Source organism: Bombina bombina, chromosome 5 (genome assembly GCF_027579735.1).
Source record: "Bombina bombina isolate aBomBom1 chromosome 5, aBomBom1.pri, whole genome shotgun sequence".
In the NCBI taxonomy this organism is placed as follows: Eukaryota; Metazoa; Chordata; class Amphibia; order Anura; family Bombinatoridae; genus Bombina; species Bombina bombina.
Genome location: NC_069503.1, coordinates 226332881 through 226352498, shown reverse-complemented (window position 1 = coordinate 226352498; position 19618 = coordinate 226332881). Strand labels below are relative to the sequence as shown.

Below are 19618 nucleotides of genomic sequence, written 5' to 3'. Positions count from 1 at the left end.
TCACTTTCCATCCATGCGACCTTAGAAATGCCAGTACTATCTCTGTATGAGATTTGGCAGTTTGAAAGCTTGAAGCTTGTATCAGTATGTCGTCTAAGTACGGAGCTACTGAAATTCCTCGCGGTCTTAGTACCGCCAGAAGAGTGCCCAGAACCTTTGTGAAGATTCTTGGAGCCGTAGCCAGTCCGAATGGAAGAGCTACAAACTGGTAATGCCTGTCTAAAAAGGCAAACCTTAGATACCGGTAATGACTTCTATGAATCGGTATGTGAAGGTAAGCATCCTTTAAATCCACTGTGGTCAAGTACTGACCCTCTTGGATCATGGGCAAAATTGTTCGAATAGTTTCCATCTTGAACGATGGAACTCTTAGGAATTTGTTTAGGATCTTTAAATCCAAGATTGGCCTGAAGGTTCCCTCTTTTTTGGGAACTACAAACAGATTTGAGTAAAACCCTTGTCCTTGTTCCAACCGCGGAACTGGATGGATCACTCCCATTAATAAAAGATCTTGTACGCAGCGTAGAAACGCTTCCTTCTTTGTTAGGTTTGTTGACAACCTTGACAGATGAAATCTCCCTCTTGGGGGAGAGGATTTGAAGTCCAGAAGGTATCCCTGAGATATGATCTCTAATGCCCAGGGATCCTGAACATCTCTTGCCCAAGCCTGGGCGAAGAGGGAAAGTCTGCCCCCCACTAGATCCGGTCCCGGATCGGGGGCCCTCAATTCATGCTGTCTTAGGGGCAGCAGCAGGTTTTCTGGCCTGTTTGCCCCTGTTCCAGGACTGGTTAGGTTTCCAGCCTTGTCTGTAGCGAGCAACAGCTCCTTCCTGTTTTGGTGCAGAGGAAGTTGATGCTGCTCCTGCTTTGAAATTACGAAAGGAACGAAAATTGGACTGTCTAGCCTTGGCTTTGGCCTTGTCCTGAGGCAGGGCATGACCTTTACCTCCTGTAATGTCATCAATAATCTCTTTCAAGCCGGGCCCGAATAAGGTCTGCCCTTTGAAAGGAATATTAAGCAATTTAGATTTAGACGTAACATCAGCTGACCAGGATTTTAGCCACAGAGCTCTGCGTGCCTGAATGGCGAATCCTGCATTTTTAGCCGCAAGTTTAGTTAAATGTACTACGGCATCTGAAATAAATGAATTAGCTAACTTAAGGAATTTAAATTTGTGTGTGATGTCATCTAGTGTGGATGATTGAAGTGTCTCTTCCAGAGACTCAAACCAAAATGCTGCTTCAGCCGTGACAGGCGCAATACATGCAAGAGGTTGCAATATAAACCCTTGTTGAACAAACATTTTCTTAAGGTAACCCTCTAATTTTTTATCCATTGGATCTGAAAAAGCACAGCTATCCTCCACTGGGATAGTGGTACGCTTAGCTAAAGTAGAAACTGCTCCCTCCACCTTAGGGACCATTTGCCATAAGTCCCGTGTGGCGGCGTCTATTGGAAACATTTTTCTGAATATAGGAGGGGGTGAGAAAGGCACACCGGGTCTATCCCACTCCTTAGTAACAATGTCAGTAAGTCTCTTAGGTATAGGAAAAACGTCAGTACTCGTCGGTACCGCAAAATATTTATCCAACCTACACATTTTTTCTGGGATTGCAACTGTGTTACAATCATTCAGAGCCGCTAATACCTCCCCTAGTAACACACGGAGGTTCTCAAGCTTAAATTTAAAATTTGAAATGTCTGAGTCCAGTTTATTTGGATCAGAACCGTCACCCACAGAATGAAGCTCTCCGTCTTCATGTTCTGTAAACTGTGACGCAGTATCAGACATGGCCCTTGCATTATCAGCGCACTCTGTTCTCATCCCAGAGTGATCACGTTTACCTCTTAGTTCTGGTAGTTTAGCCAAAACTTCAGTCATAACAGTAGCCATATCTTGTAATGTGATTTGTAATGGCCGCCCAGATGCACTCGGCGCTACAATATCACGCACCTCCTGAGCGGGAGATGCAGGTACTGACACGTGAGGCGAGTTAGTCGGCATAACTCTCCCCTCGTTGTTTGGTGAAATATGTTCAATTTGTACAGATTGACTATTTTTTAAAGTAGCATCAATACATTTAGTACATAAATTTCTATTGGGCTCCACTTTGGCATTAACACATATAGCACAGATATCTTCCTCTGAATCAGACATGTTTAACACACTAGCAAATAAACAGCAACTTGGAAATACTTTTCAAAGTAATTTACAAATAATATGAAAACGAACTGTGCCTTTAAGAAGCACAGAAAAATATTATAACAGATAAAATAATTAAGTTATAGCATCAATCTTTGTCAGAATATACAGTTTTAGCAAAGGATTGTTCCCCTCAGCAAATGATAACTAACCCAGGCAGCAGAAAAAAAATACACAAATAAACGTTTTTTATATCACAGTCAATACAATCAGCACAGCTCTGCTGTATGATTACTTCCCTCAAAAAAGACTCTTGAGATCCCTGAACTCTGTAGAGATGAACCGGATCATGCAGGAAGAAAATGAACCTCTGACTGAGTTTTTCTGATGCATAGTGAAAGCACCAAAATGGCCCCTCCCCCACACACATAACAGTGAGAGGGATCAGTGAACTGCTCTAATTTAAATCAAAACTATTGCCAAGTGGAAAAAAAGTGCCCAAAACATTTTTTCACCCAGTACCTCAGAGAAAAAAACGTTTTTACATGCCAGCAAAAAAACATTTTACCTCAATAATTAATTGTCATTTAAAACCTATTGCAAGTCCCTGCAAAATAGGTTAAGTCTATGTATACAGTTTAAAAGCCAGAGAAGTACCATTTCCCAGAAAACTGAAGTGTAAAATATACATACATGACAGCCTGATATCAGCTACATCTACTGCATTTAAGGCTGAGTTTACATTATAACGGTATGGCAGGATTTTCTCATCAATTCCATGTCAGAAAATAATAAACTGCTACATACCTCTTTGCAGATTAATCTGCCTGCTGTCCCCTGATCTGAAGTTTACCTCTCCTCAGATGGCCGAGAAACAGCAATATGATCTTAACTACTCCGGCTAAAATCATAGAAAAACTCAGGTAGATTCTTCTTCAAATTCTACCAGAGAAGGAATAACACACTCCGGTGCTATTATAAAATAACAAACTTTTGATTGAAGATATAAAAACTAAATATATCACCATAGTCCTCTCACACATCCTATCTAGTCGTTGGGTGCAAGAGAATGACTGGGGGTGACGTAGAGGGGAGGAGCTATATAGCAACTCTGCTGGGTGAATCCTCTTGCACTTCCTGTAGGGGAGCAGTTAATATCCCACAAGTAATGATGACCCGTGGACTGATCACACTTAACAGAAGAAAATTGTGTTTCCAGGGATAGAAAGAGTGAAAGAAGTATCTCACTGATACCCTATCTGACTCACCATAATCCAGGCACCTATTAAAATAGCCCGGAGGCGGCAACTTCCCTGTCTCAAAAAAACAAAACAGATACCTTCTCAGCCGCAACATATCTAAAGCTTAACGGACATATATGAAAGGTAGACCCCTTTTGAAAGGAAGCAGGTCCCACCATGTTAATGAATATCCCAGTCCTTGTCCATAGCAAAGACTACCTCACTGTCTTCTAACTGCTAAAAGCCACCATTACTCTTACTAAAGAGATTAACATGGACACATCATAACCTCAATCCTTGTTTGCAGGTAAAAGTATCTATAAAAGGATTAAATATCTTCAGACACCAACTTCGCACATCCTCCATTGACAGAGGCAAAGAGGATGACTGGGGATTATGGGTATGGGAAGTTACACTTAACAGCTTTGCTGGGGTGCTCTTTGCCGCCTCCTGCTGGCCAGGAGTTGAATAACCCACTAGTAATTGGAATGACGTTGTGGACTCTCCATGTCATAGGAAAGAAAATTCTATGTTTCTGCTTCAACTAATTCTAATAGCAATGGGGTGTTTAAAAATAATCAAATGAAATAACTTTCTTCACCATTTGACTATTATACAGTCTGCTGAGCTTGCTTTTATTACTACTGGTTGTCAGAATCATCTGTGAAAGTTAAAATTCAGAAACGAACCAAACAAAGAAATTAGAGCTGCGGAATCTGTTGGCGCTCTACAAATAACCGATAATAATAATTTAAAAAAAAGAAGCCAAACATTTAAAAAAAAAAAAAAAAAAATTTAAACACAACAAATTAGTTGTAATAAAAATATTAGGGGAATTATAATTACTTCTAAATACTGCACAACATAGCACAATTTCAGCTCTTCTGGTGCACTACTCCAGAGCGCTTATCACAATCAATATTTTATATTGCATTATTATTTTGTCCTCTTGGCGAACTGCAAATTGAAAAGCAAATGTCAATTCCTCAGTTCTAAAAATACAAAATGCAAAAAAAAACACAATGTGTCATCTGTTACTTACGTTGCCTTCAGCCAAAGCAGATATAACATTGCCAAGGGAAGATAATGACTTGTTAATATTTTTGGCTTCATCCAGTACAGCTCCTTCAGCTCCAGTTTTGCTAACCTAAAAATAAGAAATCACAGTTGTAAGAGGGGATGTCTACCAGGCACACAGTGTTACGCTTAGTACAGAAAGATAGCGCATGATAAGAAGGAAACATGTATGTTGTGGTGCATGTTTGTAACCTATGTCTCATGTGGTCCCCAGCATTTTCTGTCTTGCCTATACTCCCCTAAAAAGTATTTTTACATGTTATTGTAATTCAGTGCAATTTCTTTATTTCCCAACCTATGGAATTCAGAGGGATCATTCTTGACTAGTTTTGAGTTCTTCAAAAATAAATTCACAGGATTTTAAAAAAAACTTTAAGAATTACATAACTATAAACGCAGCTATTTTACTATTCGTTTTTTGTTTTATAATTCTTTTTTATATACATTCGTTTTGAGTTTTGAGGTTTTTTTTTTAAGAACTTTATTTCTGTATCCCTAACCCTGACTAAAACTCTAAAATGTGTTAGAGCATTTTATTATTATATCACTTGCATATAAACTGTGTTTTAATGACCGTTAACACTCAACACAAAAAATGTAACATTAATAAAAGATCAACAGTATTGCAATATACACTCATTATTTATTTTACTTCCTTTTGCTGTAAAGTACATCTGTAAACTGTGCTTATTACACTTTTTTCCAGGGAGGTTTAGGTTAAACCCCCTCTGCAGTCATTGGCTCCATTAAAGGTGGATTATCAGTTTTCTATCAACAATTATGACAGGAAAAGCATTGTTTGTAATAGCAATGATAACACTAGGTAGTTTAGGTGTGATTATAGTGTACTTCATTATTTTCTTTTGTGATTCTTTTTTCTTTTGTGATTTTTGTGATTTCCAATTTACTTCTATTATCAAATTTGCTTTGTTCAATTGTATTCTTTGTTGAATGGATACCTAGGTAGGAGTCTGGAGCACTACATGGCAGGAAAGAGTTGCCATGTAGTGATGTTGCAAATGGACAACATTCTTGCAAAACTGCTGCCATATAGTGCTCCAGAAACCTGCACGCTCCTGAGCATACGTCCATACTTTTCAACAAAACAAACCAAGAGAACAAAGAAAATTTGATAAAATAAATTAGAAAGTTGTTTAAAATTGCATGGTATCTGAATCAGGAAAAGAAAAAAATGTGGGTTTCATATACATTAAAATGCATATGTGCAAACAGAGTTTATGCTGTATGTGTGTATTAGATTGTCATTGGTTAGCAAAGGGTTCTTATGGGACAGGGACATCGCTGTAAAAAAAAATATATATATATGCTCATGTAAAAACATTTATTACAAAATTCTTCTTGGATATGAAGGTGCATTATAATGCAGCTTACAATGTGTGTTTAACGTCACTTTAACATCTACAAAGGGGCTAAACACAAAGTCAGCTAGCTCAACTCCTGGTGAGCCAATAACAAGAGGCGTATGTAACAAGGAACAAAGCTCAGCTAGCTGCCAGTAAGTGCACTGCTGTCACTGAGCCTACCTAGGTATGTTTTTCAACTAAGGGTACCAACAACAAAAAAGTCAATATGGAAATACAAGTCTCTTAAAATAGCATACTCTATATGAACCATGAAAGTTTAATTTTGACTTTCATGTCCCCTTAAAGGATTACTTTCTGTTATAATTTTTAAGCTAAACAACTAACATATTAAAGTTAATAAACATTAATTAAAACCTACTGACCTATATTTTCTCCAAAACAAAGTTTCATAACGTTCTAAAAGTTATATCTTTTATTCGCTGATGATGTCACATTATCCTGCCCACTATTTTCAGCACTGCATGTTCAAAATACTTAAACCAATAACTTTGTGTTTAAAGCGCCATTTTGAAACCTAGGTATTGTAAACTGATTGGTACAGAGCAAAGGATACCCACAGAGTGGGTTTGGAAAACAATTAAATTTGCAGACAAGATTTCTGATATACGGTAGAGATATGTTAATGAAATGCTATTGATAAAAAGCGTATTTGGGGTAGTTAGTTAGTAACAGGCATAGAAAATATTTACTTACAGTGGCCCTTTAAGATAAGGAGAAAAATGAATGTGCAAGTATGGGTGTGGGTTGGCCATGAGAATACATTTATATACTGTAAATGTAGAACCAGTTATTTAAAAGGGACATGAAAGCCCCAAATGTTTCTTACATGAATCAGAGCATTCTAGTTTACATCTATTATCAAATTTGCTGCTGTTTCTTGGTATCCTTTGTTAAAGGAACTGCAAAACACTACCTGTAGCTAGCTGAGCATAGCAGGTGATCCAGTGACAAGAGCCGTATATGTACAGTCACCAAAAAGGCAATCAGCAGCTAACTGCCAGCGGATCATTACTGCTCCTGAGCCTACATAGGTCTGATTATCAAGTAAACCAAGCAAATTAAATAGGCACTAATAATAAAAAAAAAACATGCATTTCAATATTTTGAGCAAATTCAGTTACAAATATAGGGGATTCCATATTTAAACTGCTTCAAACTTACCCAGTAAAGGGCAAAGCACAATGACGCTAGGGGACTTAAATGGACAGTAAAGTCCAAAAAAAACATAATTTATGTAAGAACTTACCTGATAAATTCATTTCTTTCATATTAGCAAGAGTCCATGAGCTAGTGACGTATGGGATATACATTCCTACCAGGAGGGGCAAAGTTTCCCAAACCTCAAAATGCCTATAAATACACCCCTCACCACACTCACAAATCAGTTTAACGAATAGCCAAGAAGTGGGGTGATAAGAAAAAAGTGTGAAGCATAAATATAAGGAATTGGAATAATTGTGCTTTATACAAAAAAATCATAACCACCACAAAAAGGGTGGGCCTCATGGACTCTTGCCAATATGAAAGAAATGAATTTAATCAGGTAAGTTCTTACATAAATTATGTTTTCTTTCATGTAATTAGCAAGAGTCCATGAGCTAGTGACGTATGGGATAATGACTACCCAAGATGTGGATCTTCCACGCAAGAGTCACTAGAGAGGGAGGGATAAAATAAAGACAGCCAATTCCGCTGAAAAAAATCCACACCCAAAAATAAAGTTTAAATCTTATAATGAAAAAAACTGAAATTATAAGCAGAAGAATCAAACTGAAACAGCTGCCTGAAGTACTTTTCTACCAAAAACAGCTTCAGAAGAAGAAAACACATCAAAATGGTAGAATTTTGTAAAAGTATGCAAAGAAGACCAAGTTGCTGCTTTGCAAATCTGATCAACCGAAGCTTCATTCTTAAACGCCCAGGAAGTAGAAACTGACCTAGTAGAATGAGCTGTAATCCTTTGAGGCAGAGTTTTACCCGACTCGACATAAGCATGATGAATTAAAGATTTCAACCAAGATGCCAAAGAAATGGCAGAGGCCTTCTGACCTTTCCTAGAACCGGAAAAGATAACAAATAGACTAGAAGTCTTTCGGAAATTCTTAGTAGCTTCAACATAATATTTCAAAGCTCTAACTACATCCAAAGAATGCAAAGATCTCTCCCTAGAATTCTTAGGATTAGGACACAATGAAGGAACCACAATTTCTCTACTAATGTTGTTAGAATTCACAACCTTAGGTAAACATTGAAAAGAAGTTCGCAACACCGCCTTATCCTGATGAAAAATCAGAAAAGGAGACTCACAAGAAAGAGCAGATAATTCAGAAACTCTTCTAGCAGAAGAGATGGCCAAAAGAAACAAAACTTTCCAAGAAAGTATTTTAATGTCCAATGAATGCATAGGTTCAAACAGAGGAGCTTGAAGAGCCCCCAGAACCAAATTCAAACTCCAAGGAGGAGAAATTGACTTAATGACAGGCTTTATACGAACCAAAGCTTGCACAAAACAATGAATATCAGGAAGATTAGCAATCTTTCTGTGAAAAAGAACAGAAAGAGCAGAGATTTGTCCTTTCAAGGAACTTGCAGACAAACCTTTATCCAAACCATCCTGAAGAAACTGTAGAATTCTCGGAATTCTAAAAGAATGCCAGGAAAATTGATGAGAAAGACACCAAGAAAAGTAAGTCTTCCAAACTCGATAATATATCTTTCGAGATACAGATTTACGAGCCTGTAACATAGTACTAATCACAGAGTCAGAGAAACCTCTTTGACTAAGAATCAAGCGTTCAATCTCCATACCTTTAAATTTAAGGATTTGAGATCCTGATGGAAAAAAGGACCTTGTGACAGAAGGTCTGGTCTTAACGGAAGAGTCCATGGTTGGCAAGAGGCCATCCGGACAAGATCCGCATACCAAAACCTGTGAGGCCATGCTGGAGCCACCAGCAGAACAAACGAGCATTCCTTCAGAATCTTGGAGATTACTCTTGGAAGAAGAACTAGAGGCGGAAAGATATAGGCAGGATGATAAATCCAAGGAAGTGACAATGCATCCACTGCTTCCACCTGAGGATCCCTGGATCTGGACAGATACCTGGGAAGTTTCTTGTTTAGATGAGAAGCCATCAGCTCTATTTCTGGAAGTCCCCACATTTGAACAATCTGAAGAAATACCTCTGGGTGAAGAGACCATTCGCCCGGATGTAACGTTTGGCGACTGCGATAATCCGCTTCCCAATTGTCTATACCTGGGATATGAACCGCAGAAATTAGACAGGAGCTGGATTCCGCCCATTCCAGTATTCGAGATACTTCTTTCATAGCCAGAGGACTGTGAGTCCCTCCTTGATGATTGATGTATGCCACAGTTGTGACATTGTCTGTCTGAAAACAAATGAACGATTCTCTCTTTAGAAGAGGCCATGACTGAAGAGCTCTGAAAATTGCACGGAGTTCCAAAATATTGATCGGTAACCTCACTTCCTGAGATTCCCAAACCCCTTGTGCTGTCAGAGACCCCCACACAGCTCCCCAACCTATAAGACTTGCATCTGTTGAAATTACAGTCAAGGTCAAAAGAACAAAAGAAGCCCCCTGAACTAAACGATGGTGATCTGTCCACCAGGTCATAGAGTGTCGTATAATCGGTTTTTAAGATATTAATTGAGATATCTTTGTGTAATCCCTGCACCACTGGTTCAGCATACAGAGCTGAAGAGGTCGCATGTGAAAACGAGCAAAGGGGATTGCGTCCGATGCAGCAGTCATAAGACCTAGAATTTCCATGCATAAGGCTACCGAAGGGAATGATTGTGACTGAAGGTTTCGACAAGCTGATATCAATTTCAGACGTCTTTTTTCTGTCAAAGACAGAGTCATGGACACTGAATCTATCTGGAAACCTAAAAAGGTTACCTTTGTCTGAGGAATCAATGAACGTTTTGGTAAATTGATCCTCCAACCATGATCTTGAAGAAACAACACAAGTCGATTCGTATGAGATTCTGCTGAATGTGAAGACTGAGCAAGTACCAAGATATCGTCCAAATAAGGAAATACCACAATACCCTGTTCTCCGATTACAGACAGAAGGGCACCGAGAACCTTTGTAAAAATTATTGGAGCTGTAGCTAGGCCAAACGGTAGAGCCACAAACTGGTAATGCTTGTCTAGGAAAGAGAATCTCAGAAACTGATAAGTGATCTGGATGAATCGGAATATGCAGATATGCATCCTGTAAATCTATTGTGGACATATAATGCCCTTGCTGAACAAAAGGCAGGATAGTCCTTACAGTTACCATTTTGAATGTTGGTATCCTTACATAACGATTCAATATTTTTAGATCCAGAACTGGTCTGAAGGAATTCTCCTTCTTTGGTACAATGAAGAGATTTGAATAAAACCCCAGCCCCTGTTCCAGAACTGGAACTGGCATAATTACTCCAGCCAACTCTAGATCTGAAACACATTTCAGAAACGCTCGAGCCTTCGCTGGGTTTACTGGGACACAGGAAAGAAAAAATCTCTTTGCAGGAGCCCTTATCTTGAAGCCAATTCTGTACCCTTCTGAAACAATGTTCTGAATCCAAAGATTGTGAATGGAATTGATCCAAATTTCTTTGAAAAAACGTAATCTGCCCCCTACCAGCTGAGCTGGAATGAGGGCCGCACCTTCATGTGGACTTAGGAGCTGGCTTTGGTTTTCTAAAAGGCTTGGATTTATTCCAGACTGGAGATGGTTTCCAAACTGATACCGCTCCTGTGGATGAAGGATCAGGCTTTTGTTCCTTATTGTGACGAAAGGAACGAAAACGATTATTAGACATAAATTTACCTTTAGATTTTTTATCCTGTGGTAAAAAAGTTCCTTTCCCTCCAGTAACAGTTGAGATAATAGAATCCAACTGAGAACCAAATAATTTATTACCCTGGAAAGAAAGGGAAAGCAAAGTAGACTTAGAAGACATATCAGCATTCCAAGTTTTAAGCCATAAAGCTCTTCTAGCTAAAATAGCTAGAGACATATACCTGACATCAACTCTAATGATATCAAAGATGGCATCACAAATAAAATTATTAGCATGTTGAAGAAGATTAATAATGCTATGAGAATTATGATCTGTTACTTGTTGCGCTAAAGCTTCTAACCAAAAAGTTGAAGCTGCAGCAACATCCGCTAAAGATATAGCAGGTCTAAGAAAATTACCTGAACACAAGTAAGCTTTTCTTAGAAAGGATTCAATTTTCCTAACTAAAAGATCCTTAAAGGAAGTACTATCTGCCGTAGGAATAGTAGTACGCTTAGCAAGAGTAGAGACAGCCCCATCAACCTTAGGGATTTTGTCTCTAATCTGTCAGATGGCACAGGATATAATTGCTTAAAACGTTTAGAAGGAGTAAATGAATTACCCAAATTATTCCATTCCCTGGAAATTACTTCAGAAATAGCATCAGGGACAGGAAAAACTTCTGGAATAACTACAGGAGATTTAAAAACCTTATTTAAATGTTTAGATTTAGTATCAAGAGGACCAGAATCCTCTATTTCTAATGCAATTAAGACTTCTTTAAGTAAAGAACGAATGAATTTCATTTTAAATAAATATGAAGATTTATCAGCATCAACCTCTGAGACAGAATCCTCTGAACCAGAAGAACCATTATCAGAATCAGAATGATGATGTTCATTTAAAAATTCATCTGAAAAATGAGAAGTTTTAAAAGACTTTTTACGTTTACTAGAAGGAGGAATAACAGACATAGCCTTCTTAATGGATTTAGAAACAAAATCTCTTATGTTAACAGGAACACTCTGAGTATTAGATGTTGACGGAACAGCAACAGGTAATGTAACATTACTAAAGGAAATATTATCTGCATTAACAAGTTTGTCATGACATTCAGTACAAACAACAGCTGGAGGAACAGATACCACAAGTTTACAGCAGATACACTTAACTTTGGTAGATCCAGCACCAGGCAGCGATTTTCCAGAAGTATCTTCTGACTCAGTGTCAACGTGGGACATCTTGCAATATGTAATAGAAAAAACAACATATAAAGCAAAATTGATCAAATTCCTTAAATGACAGTTTCAGGAATGGGAAAAAATGCCAGTGAACAAGCTTCTAGCAACCAGAAGCAATAAATAATAAGACTTAAATAATGTGGAGACAATAGTGACGCCAAAAATTACGCCACATCCGGAACGCCGACACTTTTGGCGCAAAAAAAGTAAAAAATGACGCAACTTCCGGCGACACGTATGACGCCGGAAATAGAAAAAAAAATTTGCGCCAAAAAAGTCCGCGCCAAGAATGACGCAATAAAATGAAGCATTTTCAGCCCCTGCGAGCCTAACAGCCCACAGGGAAAAAGTCAAATTTTAAGGTAAGAAAAAATTGATTTATTCATATGCATTATCCCAAATATGAAACTGACTGTCTGAAATAAGGAACGTTGAACATCCTGAGTCAAGGCAAATAAATGTTTGAATACATATATTTAGAACTTTATAAAAAAGTGCCCAACCATAGCTTAGAGTGTCACAGAAAATAAGACTTACTTACCCCAGGACACTCATCTACATGTAGTAGAAAGCCAAACCAGTACTGAAACGAGAATCAGTAGAGGTAATGGTATATATAAGAGTATATCGTCGATCTGAAAAGGGAGGTAAGAGATGAATCTCTACGACCGATAACAGAGAACCTATGAAATAGACCCCATAGAAGGAGATCATTGAATTCAAATAGGCAATACTCTCCTCACATCCCTCTGACATTCACTGCACGCCGAGAGGAAAACCGGGCTCCAACCTGCTGCTGAGCGCATATCAACGTAGAATCTAGCACAAACTTACTACCACCTCCATAGGAGGCAAAGTTTGTAAAACTGATTTGTGGGTGTGGTGAGGGATGTATTTATAGGCATTTTGAGGTTTGGGAAACTTTGCCCCTCCTGGTAGGAATGTATATCCCATACGTCACTAGCTCATGGACTCTTGCTAATTACATGAAAGAAAACTTTAATGATTCAAATAGGGCATGCAATTTTAAAACGGCTTTCCAATTTACTTTTATCACCAATTTTGCTTTATTCTCTTGGTATTCTTAGTTGAAAGCTAAACCTAGGGAGGTTCATATGCTAATGTTTTAGACCTTGAAGGCCGCCTCTGCATTGACAGTTTTTCACCACTAGAGGGCATTAGTTCATGTGTTTCATATAGATAAAATTGAGCTCATGCACGTGAATTTACGGAGAATTGAGCACTGATTGGCTAAAATGCAAGACTGTCAAAAGAACTGAAATAAGGGGGCAGTCTGCAGAGTCTTAGATGCAAGGTAATCACAGAGGTAAAACGTGTTATAATAACTGTGTTGGTTATGCAAAACTAAGGAATGGGTAATTCCTGGTGTTGACTGTGCCTTTAAATTTAGCAATATATTTAATTTAAAAAAAAAAAAAAACACAAAAAAAACACAGCTTCATTATTTGGCAAAATCATAGGATAGGAAAAGGAGCAATGGACAGCAAAATCTTTCCTGATACTGTACAGCTAATGTGAGGGAAAATATCAAGGTGTTCATTTTGTACTGTATGTTTACAAAGAGCTATGACATTAGGTATTATATATCAATGTTAGCATCATTATTAATATAAAAACACTCACCTTTTCACTACCTGCTAAATCAACAAGGAAAAGTTTACCACTTAGCTTCTGTTCAGTTTGAGTATTTTCTTGTTTTACATTAATTAGAAAAATGCTGTGACTTCGAGAACTGTGTTCATTCATGTCTGAAAAATTAAAAGCAGCAATGATTAGTAGCAAAAATGTGCGGATAGAAAAAAATCATAAAAACAGAATTTATGTTTACCTGATAAATTACTTTCTCCAACGGTGTGTCCGGTCCACGGCGTCATCCTTACTTGTGGGATATTCTCTTCCCCAACAGGAAATGGCAAAGAGCCCAGCAAAGCTGGTCACATGATCCCTCCTAGGCTCCGCCTACCCCAGTCATTCGACCGACGTTAAGGAGGAATATTTGCATAGGAGAAACCATATGATACCGTGGTGACTGTAGTTAAAGAAAATAAAATATCAGACCTGATTAAAAAACCAGGGCGGGCCGTGGACCGGACACACCGTTGGAGAAAGTAATTTATCAGGTAAACATAAATTCTGTTTTCTCCAACATAGGTGTGTCCGGTCCACGGCGTCATCCTTACTTGTGGGAACCAATACCAAAGCTTTAGGACACGGATGAAGGGAGGGAGCAAATCAGGTCACCTAAATGGAAGGCACCACGGCTTGCAAAACCTTTCTCCCAAAAATAGCCTCAGAAGAAGCAAAAGTATCAAACTTGTAAAATTTGGTAAAAGTGTGCAGTGAAGACCAAGTCGCTGCCCTACATATCTGATCAACAGAAGCCTCGTTCTTGAAGGCCCATGTGGAAGCCACAGCCCTAGTGGAATGAGCTGTGATTCTATCGGGAGGCTGCCGTCCGGCAGTCTCGTAAGCCAATCTGATGATGCTTTTAATCCAAAAAGAGAGAGAGGTAGAAGTTGCTTTTTGACCTCTCCTTTTACCGGAATAAACAACAAACAAGGAAGATGTTTGTCTAAAATCCTTTGTAGCATCTAAATAGAATTTTAGAGCGCGAACAACATCCAAATTGTGCAACAAACGTTCCTTCTTCGAAACTGGTTTCGGACACAGAGAAGGTACGATAATCTCCTGGTTAATGTTTTTGTTAGAAACAACTTTTGGAAGAAAACCAGGTTTAGTACGTAAAACCACCTTATCTGCATGGAACACCAGATAAGGAGGAGAACACTGCAGAGCAGATAATTCTGAAACTCTTCGAGCAGAAGAAATTGCAACCAAAAACAAAACTTTCCAAGATAATAACTTAATATCAACGGAATGTAAGGGTTCAAACGGAACCCCCTGAAGAACTGAAAGAACTAAGTTGAGACTCCAAGGAGGAGTCAAAGGTTTGTAAACAGGCTTGATTCTGACCAGAGCCTGAACAAAGGCTTGAACATCTGGCACAGCTGCCAGCTTTTTGTGAAGTAACACAGACAAGGCAGAAATCTGTCCCTTCAGGGAACTTGCAGATAATCCTTTTTCCAATCCTTCTTGAAGGAAGGATAGAATCTTAGGAATCTTAACCTTGTCCCAAGGGAATCCTTTAGATTCACACCAACAGATATATTTTTTCCAAATTTTGTGGTAAATCTTTCTAGTTACAGGCTTTCTGGCCTGAACAAGAGTATCGATAACAGAATCTGAGAACCCTCGCTTCGATAAGATCAAGCGTTCAATCTCCAAGCAGTCAGCTGGAGTGAGACCAGATTCGGATGTTCGAACGGACCCTGAACAAGAAGGTCTCGTCTCAAAGGTAGCTTCCATGGTGGAGCCGATGACATATTCACCAGATCTGCATACCAAGTCCTGCGTGGCCACGCAGGAGCTATCAAGATCACCGACGCCCTCTCCTGATTGATCCTGGCTACCAGCCTGGGGATGAGAGGAAACGGCGGGAACACATAAGCTAGTTTGAAGGTCCAAGGTGCTACTAGTGCATCCACTAGAGCCGCCTTGGGATCCCTGGATCTGGACCCGTAGCAAGGAACTTTGAAGTTCTGACGAGAGGCCATCAGATCCATGTCTGGAATGCCCCACAGTTGAGTGACTTGGGCAAAGATTTCCGGATGGAGTTCCCACTCCCCCGGATGCAATGTCTGATGACTCAGAAAATCCGCTTCCCAATTTTCCACTCCTGGGATGTGGATAGCAGACAGGTGGCAGGAGTGAGACTCCGCCCATAGAATGATTTTGGTCACTTCTTCCATCGCTAGGGAACTCCTTGTTCCCCCCTGATGGTTGATGTACGCAACAGTTGTCATGTTGTCTGATTGAAACCGTATGAACTTGGCCCTCGCTAGCTGAGGCCAAGCTTTGAGAGCATTGAATATCGCTCTCAGTTCCAGAATATTTATCGGTAGAAGAGATTCTTCCCGAGACCAAAGACCCTGAGCTTTCAGGGATCCCCAGACCGCGCCCCAGCCCATCAGACTGGCGTCGGTCGTGACAATGACCCACTCTGGTCTGCGGAAGGTCATCCCTTGTGACAGGTTGTCCAGGGACAGCCACCAACGGAGTGAGTCTCTGGTCCTCTGATTTACTTGTATCTTCGGAGACAAGTCTGTATAGTCCCCATTCCACTGACTGAGCATGCACAGTTGTAATGGTCTTAGATGAATGCGCGCAAAAGGAACTATGTCCATTGCCGCTACCATCAAACCTATCACTTCCATGCACTGCGCTATGGAAGGAAGAGGAACGGAATGAAGTATCCGACAAGAGTCTAGAAGTTTTGTTTTTCTGGCTTCTGTCAGAAAAATCCTCATTTCTAAGGAGTCTATTATTGTTCCCAAGAAGGGAACCCTTGTTGACGGAGATAGAGAACTCTTTTCCACGTTCACTTTCCATCCGTGAGATCTGAGAAAGGCCAGGACAATGTCCGTGTGAGCCTTTGCTTGAGGAAGGGACGACGCTTGAATCAGAATGTCGTCCAAGTAAGGTACTACGGCAATGCCCCTTGGTCTTAGCACAGCTAGAAGGGACCCTAGTACCTTTGTGAAAATCCTTGGAGCAGTGGCTAATCCGAAAGGAAGCGCCACGAACTGGTAATGCTTGTCCAGGAATGCGAACCTTAGGAACCGATGATGTTCCTTGTGGATAGGAATATGTAGATACGCATCCTTTAAATCCACCGTGGTCATGAATTGACCTTCCTGGATGGAAGGAAGAATTGTTCGAATGGTTTCCATCTTGAACGATGGAACCTTGAGAAACTTGTTTAAGATCTTGAGATCTAAGATTGGTCTGAACGTTCCCTCTTTTTTGGGAACTATGAACAGATTGGAGTAGAACCCCATCCCTTGTTCTCCTAATGGAACAGGATGAATCACTCCCATTTTTAACAGGTCTTCTACACAATGTAAGAATGCCTGTCTTTTTATGTGGTCTGAAGACAACTGAGACCTGTGGAACCTCCCCCTTGGGGGAAGCCCCTTGAACTCCAGAAAATAACCTTGGGAGACTATTTCTAGCGCCCAAGGATCCAGAACATCTCTTGCCCAAGCCTGAGCGAAGAGAGAGAGTCTGCCCCCCACCAGATCCGGTCCCGGATCGAGGGCCAACATTTCATGCTGTCTTGGTAGCAGTGGCAGGTTTCTTGGCCTGCTTTCCCTTGTTCCAGCCTTGCATTGGTCTCCAGGCTGGCTTGGCTTGAGAAGTATTACCCTCTTGCTTAGAGGACGTAGCACTTTGGGCTGGTCCGTTTCTACGAAAGGGACGAAAATTAGGTTTATTTTTGGCCTTGAAAGGCCGATCCTGAGGAAGGGCGTGGCCCTTACCCCCAGTGATATCAGAGATAATCTCTTTCAAGTCAGGGCCAAACAGCGTTTTCCCCTTGAAAGGAATGTTAAGTAGCTTGTTCTTGGAAGACGCATCAGCTGACCAAGATTTCAACCAAAGCACTCTGCGCGCCACAATAGCAAACCCAGAATTCTTAGCCGCTAACCTAGCCAATTGCAAAGTGGCGTCTAAGGTGAAAGAATTAGCCAATTTGAGAGCATTGATTCTGTCCATAATCTCCTCATAAGGAGGAGAATCACTATCGACCGCCTTTACCAGCTCATCGAACCAGAAACACGCGGCTGTAGCGACAGGGACAATGCATGAAATTGGTTGTAGAAGGTAACCCTGCTGAACAAACATCTTTTTAAGTAAACCTTCTAATTTTTTATCCATAGGATCTTTGAAAGCACAACTATCTTCTATGGGTATAGTGGTGCGTTTGTTTAAGGTGGAAACCGCTCCCTCGACCTTGGGGACTGTCTGCCATAAGTCCTTTCTGGGGTCGACCATAGGAAACAATTTTTTAAATATGGGGGGAGGGACGAAAGGAATACCGGGCCTTTCCCATTCTTTATTTACAATGTCCGCCACCCGCTTGGGTATAGGAAAAGCTTCTGGGAGCCCCGGGACCTCTAGGAACTTGTCCATTTTACATAGTTTCTCTGGGATGACCAACTTGTCACAATCATCCAGAGTGGATAATACCTCCTTAAGCAGAATGCGGAGATGTTCCAACTTAAATTTAAACGTAATCACATCAGGTTCAGCTTGTTGAGAAATGTTCCCTGAATCAGTAATTTCTCCCTCAGAAAAAACCTCCCTGGCCCCATCAGACTGGTTTAGGGGCCCTTCAGAACCATTATTATCAGCGTCGTCATGCTCTTCAGTATCTAAAACAGAGCAGTCGCGCTTACGCTGATAAGTGTTCATTTTGGCTAAAATGTTTTTGACAGAATTATCCATTACAGCCGTTAATTGTTGCATAGTAAGGAGTATTGGCGCGCTAGATGTACTAGGGGCCTCCTGAGTGGGCAAGACTCGTGTAGACGAAGGAGGGAATGATGCAGTACCATGCTTACTCCCCTCACTTGAGGAATCATCTTGGGCATCATTGTCATTGTCACATAAATCACATTTATTTAAATGAGAAGGAACTCTGGCTTCCCCACATTCAGAACACAGTCTATCTGGTAGTTCAGACATGTTAAACAGGCATAAACTTGATAACAAAGTACAAAAAACGTTTTAAAATAAAACCGTTACTGTCACTTTAAATTTTAAACTGAACACACTTTATTACTGCAATTGCGAAAAAATATGAAGGAATTGTTCAAAATTCACCAAAATTTCACCACATTGTCTTAAAGCCTTAAAAGTATTGCACACCAAATTTGGAAGCTTTAACCCTTAAAATAACGGAACCGGAGACGTTTTTAACTTTAACCCCTTTACAGTCCCTGGTATCTGCTTTGCTGAGACCCAACCAAGCCCAAAGGGGAATACGATACCAAATGACGCCTTCAGAAAGTCTTTTCTAGGTATCAGAGCTCCTCACACATGTGACTGCATGTCATGCCTCTCAAAAACAAGTGCGCAACACCGGCGCGAAAATGAGGCTCTGCCTATGATTTGGGAAAGCCCCTAAAGAATAAGGTGTCTAAAACAGTGCCTGCCGATATAATCTTATCAAAATACCCAGATTAAATGATTCCTCAAGGCTAAATATGTGTTAATAATGAATCGATTTAGCCCAGAAAAAGTCTACAGTCTTAATAAGCCCTTGTGAAGCCCTTATTTACTATCTTAATAAACATGGCTTACCGGATCCCATAGGGAAAATGACAGCTTCCAGCATTACATCGTCTTGTTAGAATGTGTCATACCTCAAGCAGCAAGAGACTGCTCACTGTTCCCCCAACTGAAGTTAATTGCTCTCAACAGTCCTGTGTGGAACAGCCATGGATTTTAGTAACGGTTGCTAAAATCATTTTCCTCATACAAACAGAAATCTTCATCTCTTTTCTGTTTCTGAGTAAATAGTACATACCAGCACTATTTTAAAATAACAAACTCTTGATTGAATAATAAAAACTACAGTTAAACACTAAAAAACTCTAAGCCATCTCCGTGGAGATGTTGCCTGTACAACGGCAAAGAGAATGACTGGGGTAGGCGGAGCCTAGGAGGGATCATGTGACCAGCTTTGCTGGGCTCTTTGCCATTTCCTGTTGGGGAAGAGAATATCCCACAAGTAAGGATGACGCCGTGGACCGGACACACCTATGTTGGAGAAAACAGAATTTATGTTTACCTGATAAATTACTTTCT

The 19618-nt window shown here is 40.0% G+C and overlaps 1 protein-coding gene across 1 annotated transcript in view; it reads right to left on the bottom strand.

The window, feature by feature from the left end:
- Positions 1-19618, bottom strand: part of KIF5B (kinesin family member 5B) — a 346765-nt gene that overhangs the window by 152108 nt on the left and 175039 nt on the right. The window contains exons 8-9 of the mRNA XM_053713860.1: positions 13532-13656; positions 4428-4532 (exon numbers count right to left, since the gene is read on the bottom strand). Of these exons, the coding sequence (XP_053569835.1) occupies positions 4428-4532; positions 13532-13656 (230 nt within the window). The remainder of the gene's footprint in view (positions 1-4427; positions 4533-13531; positions 13657-19618) is intronic.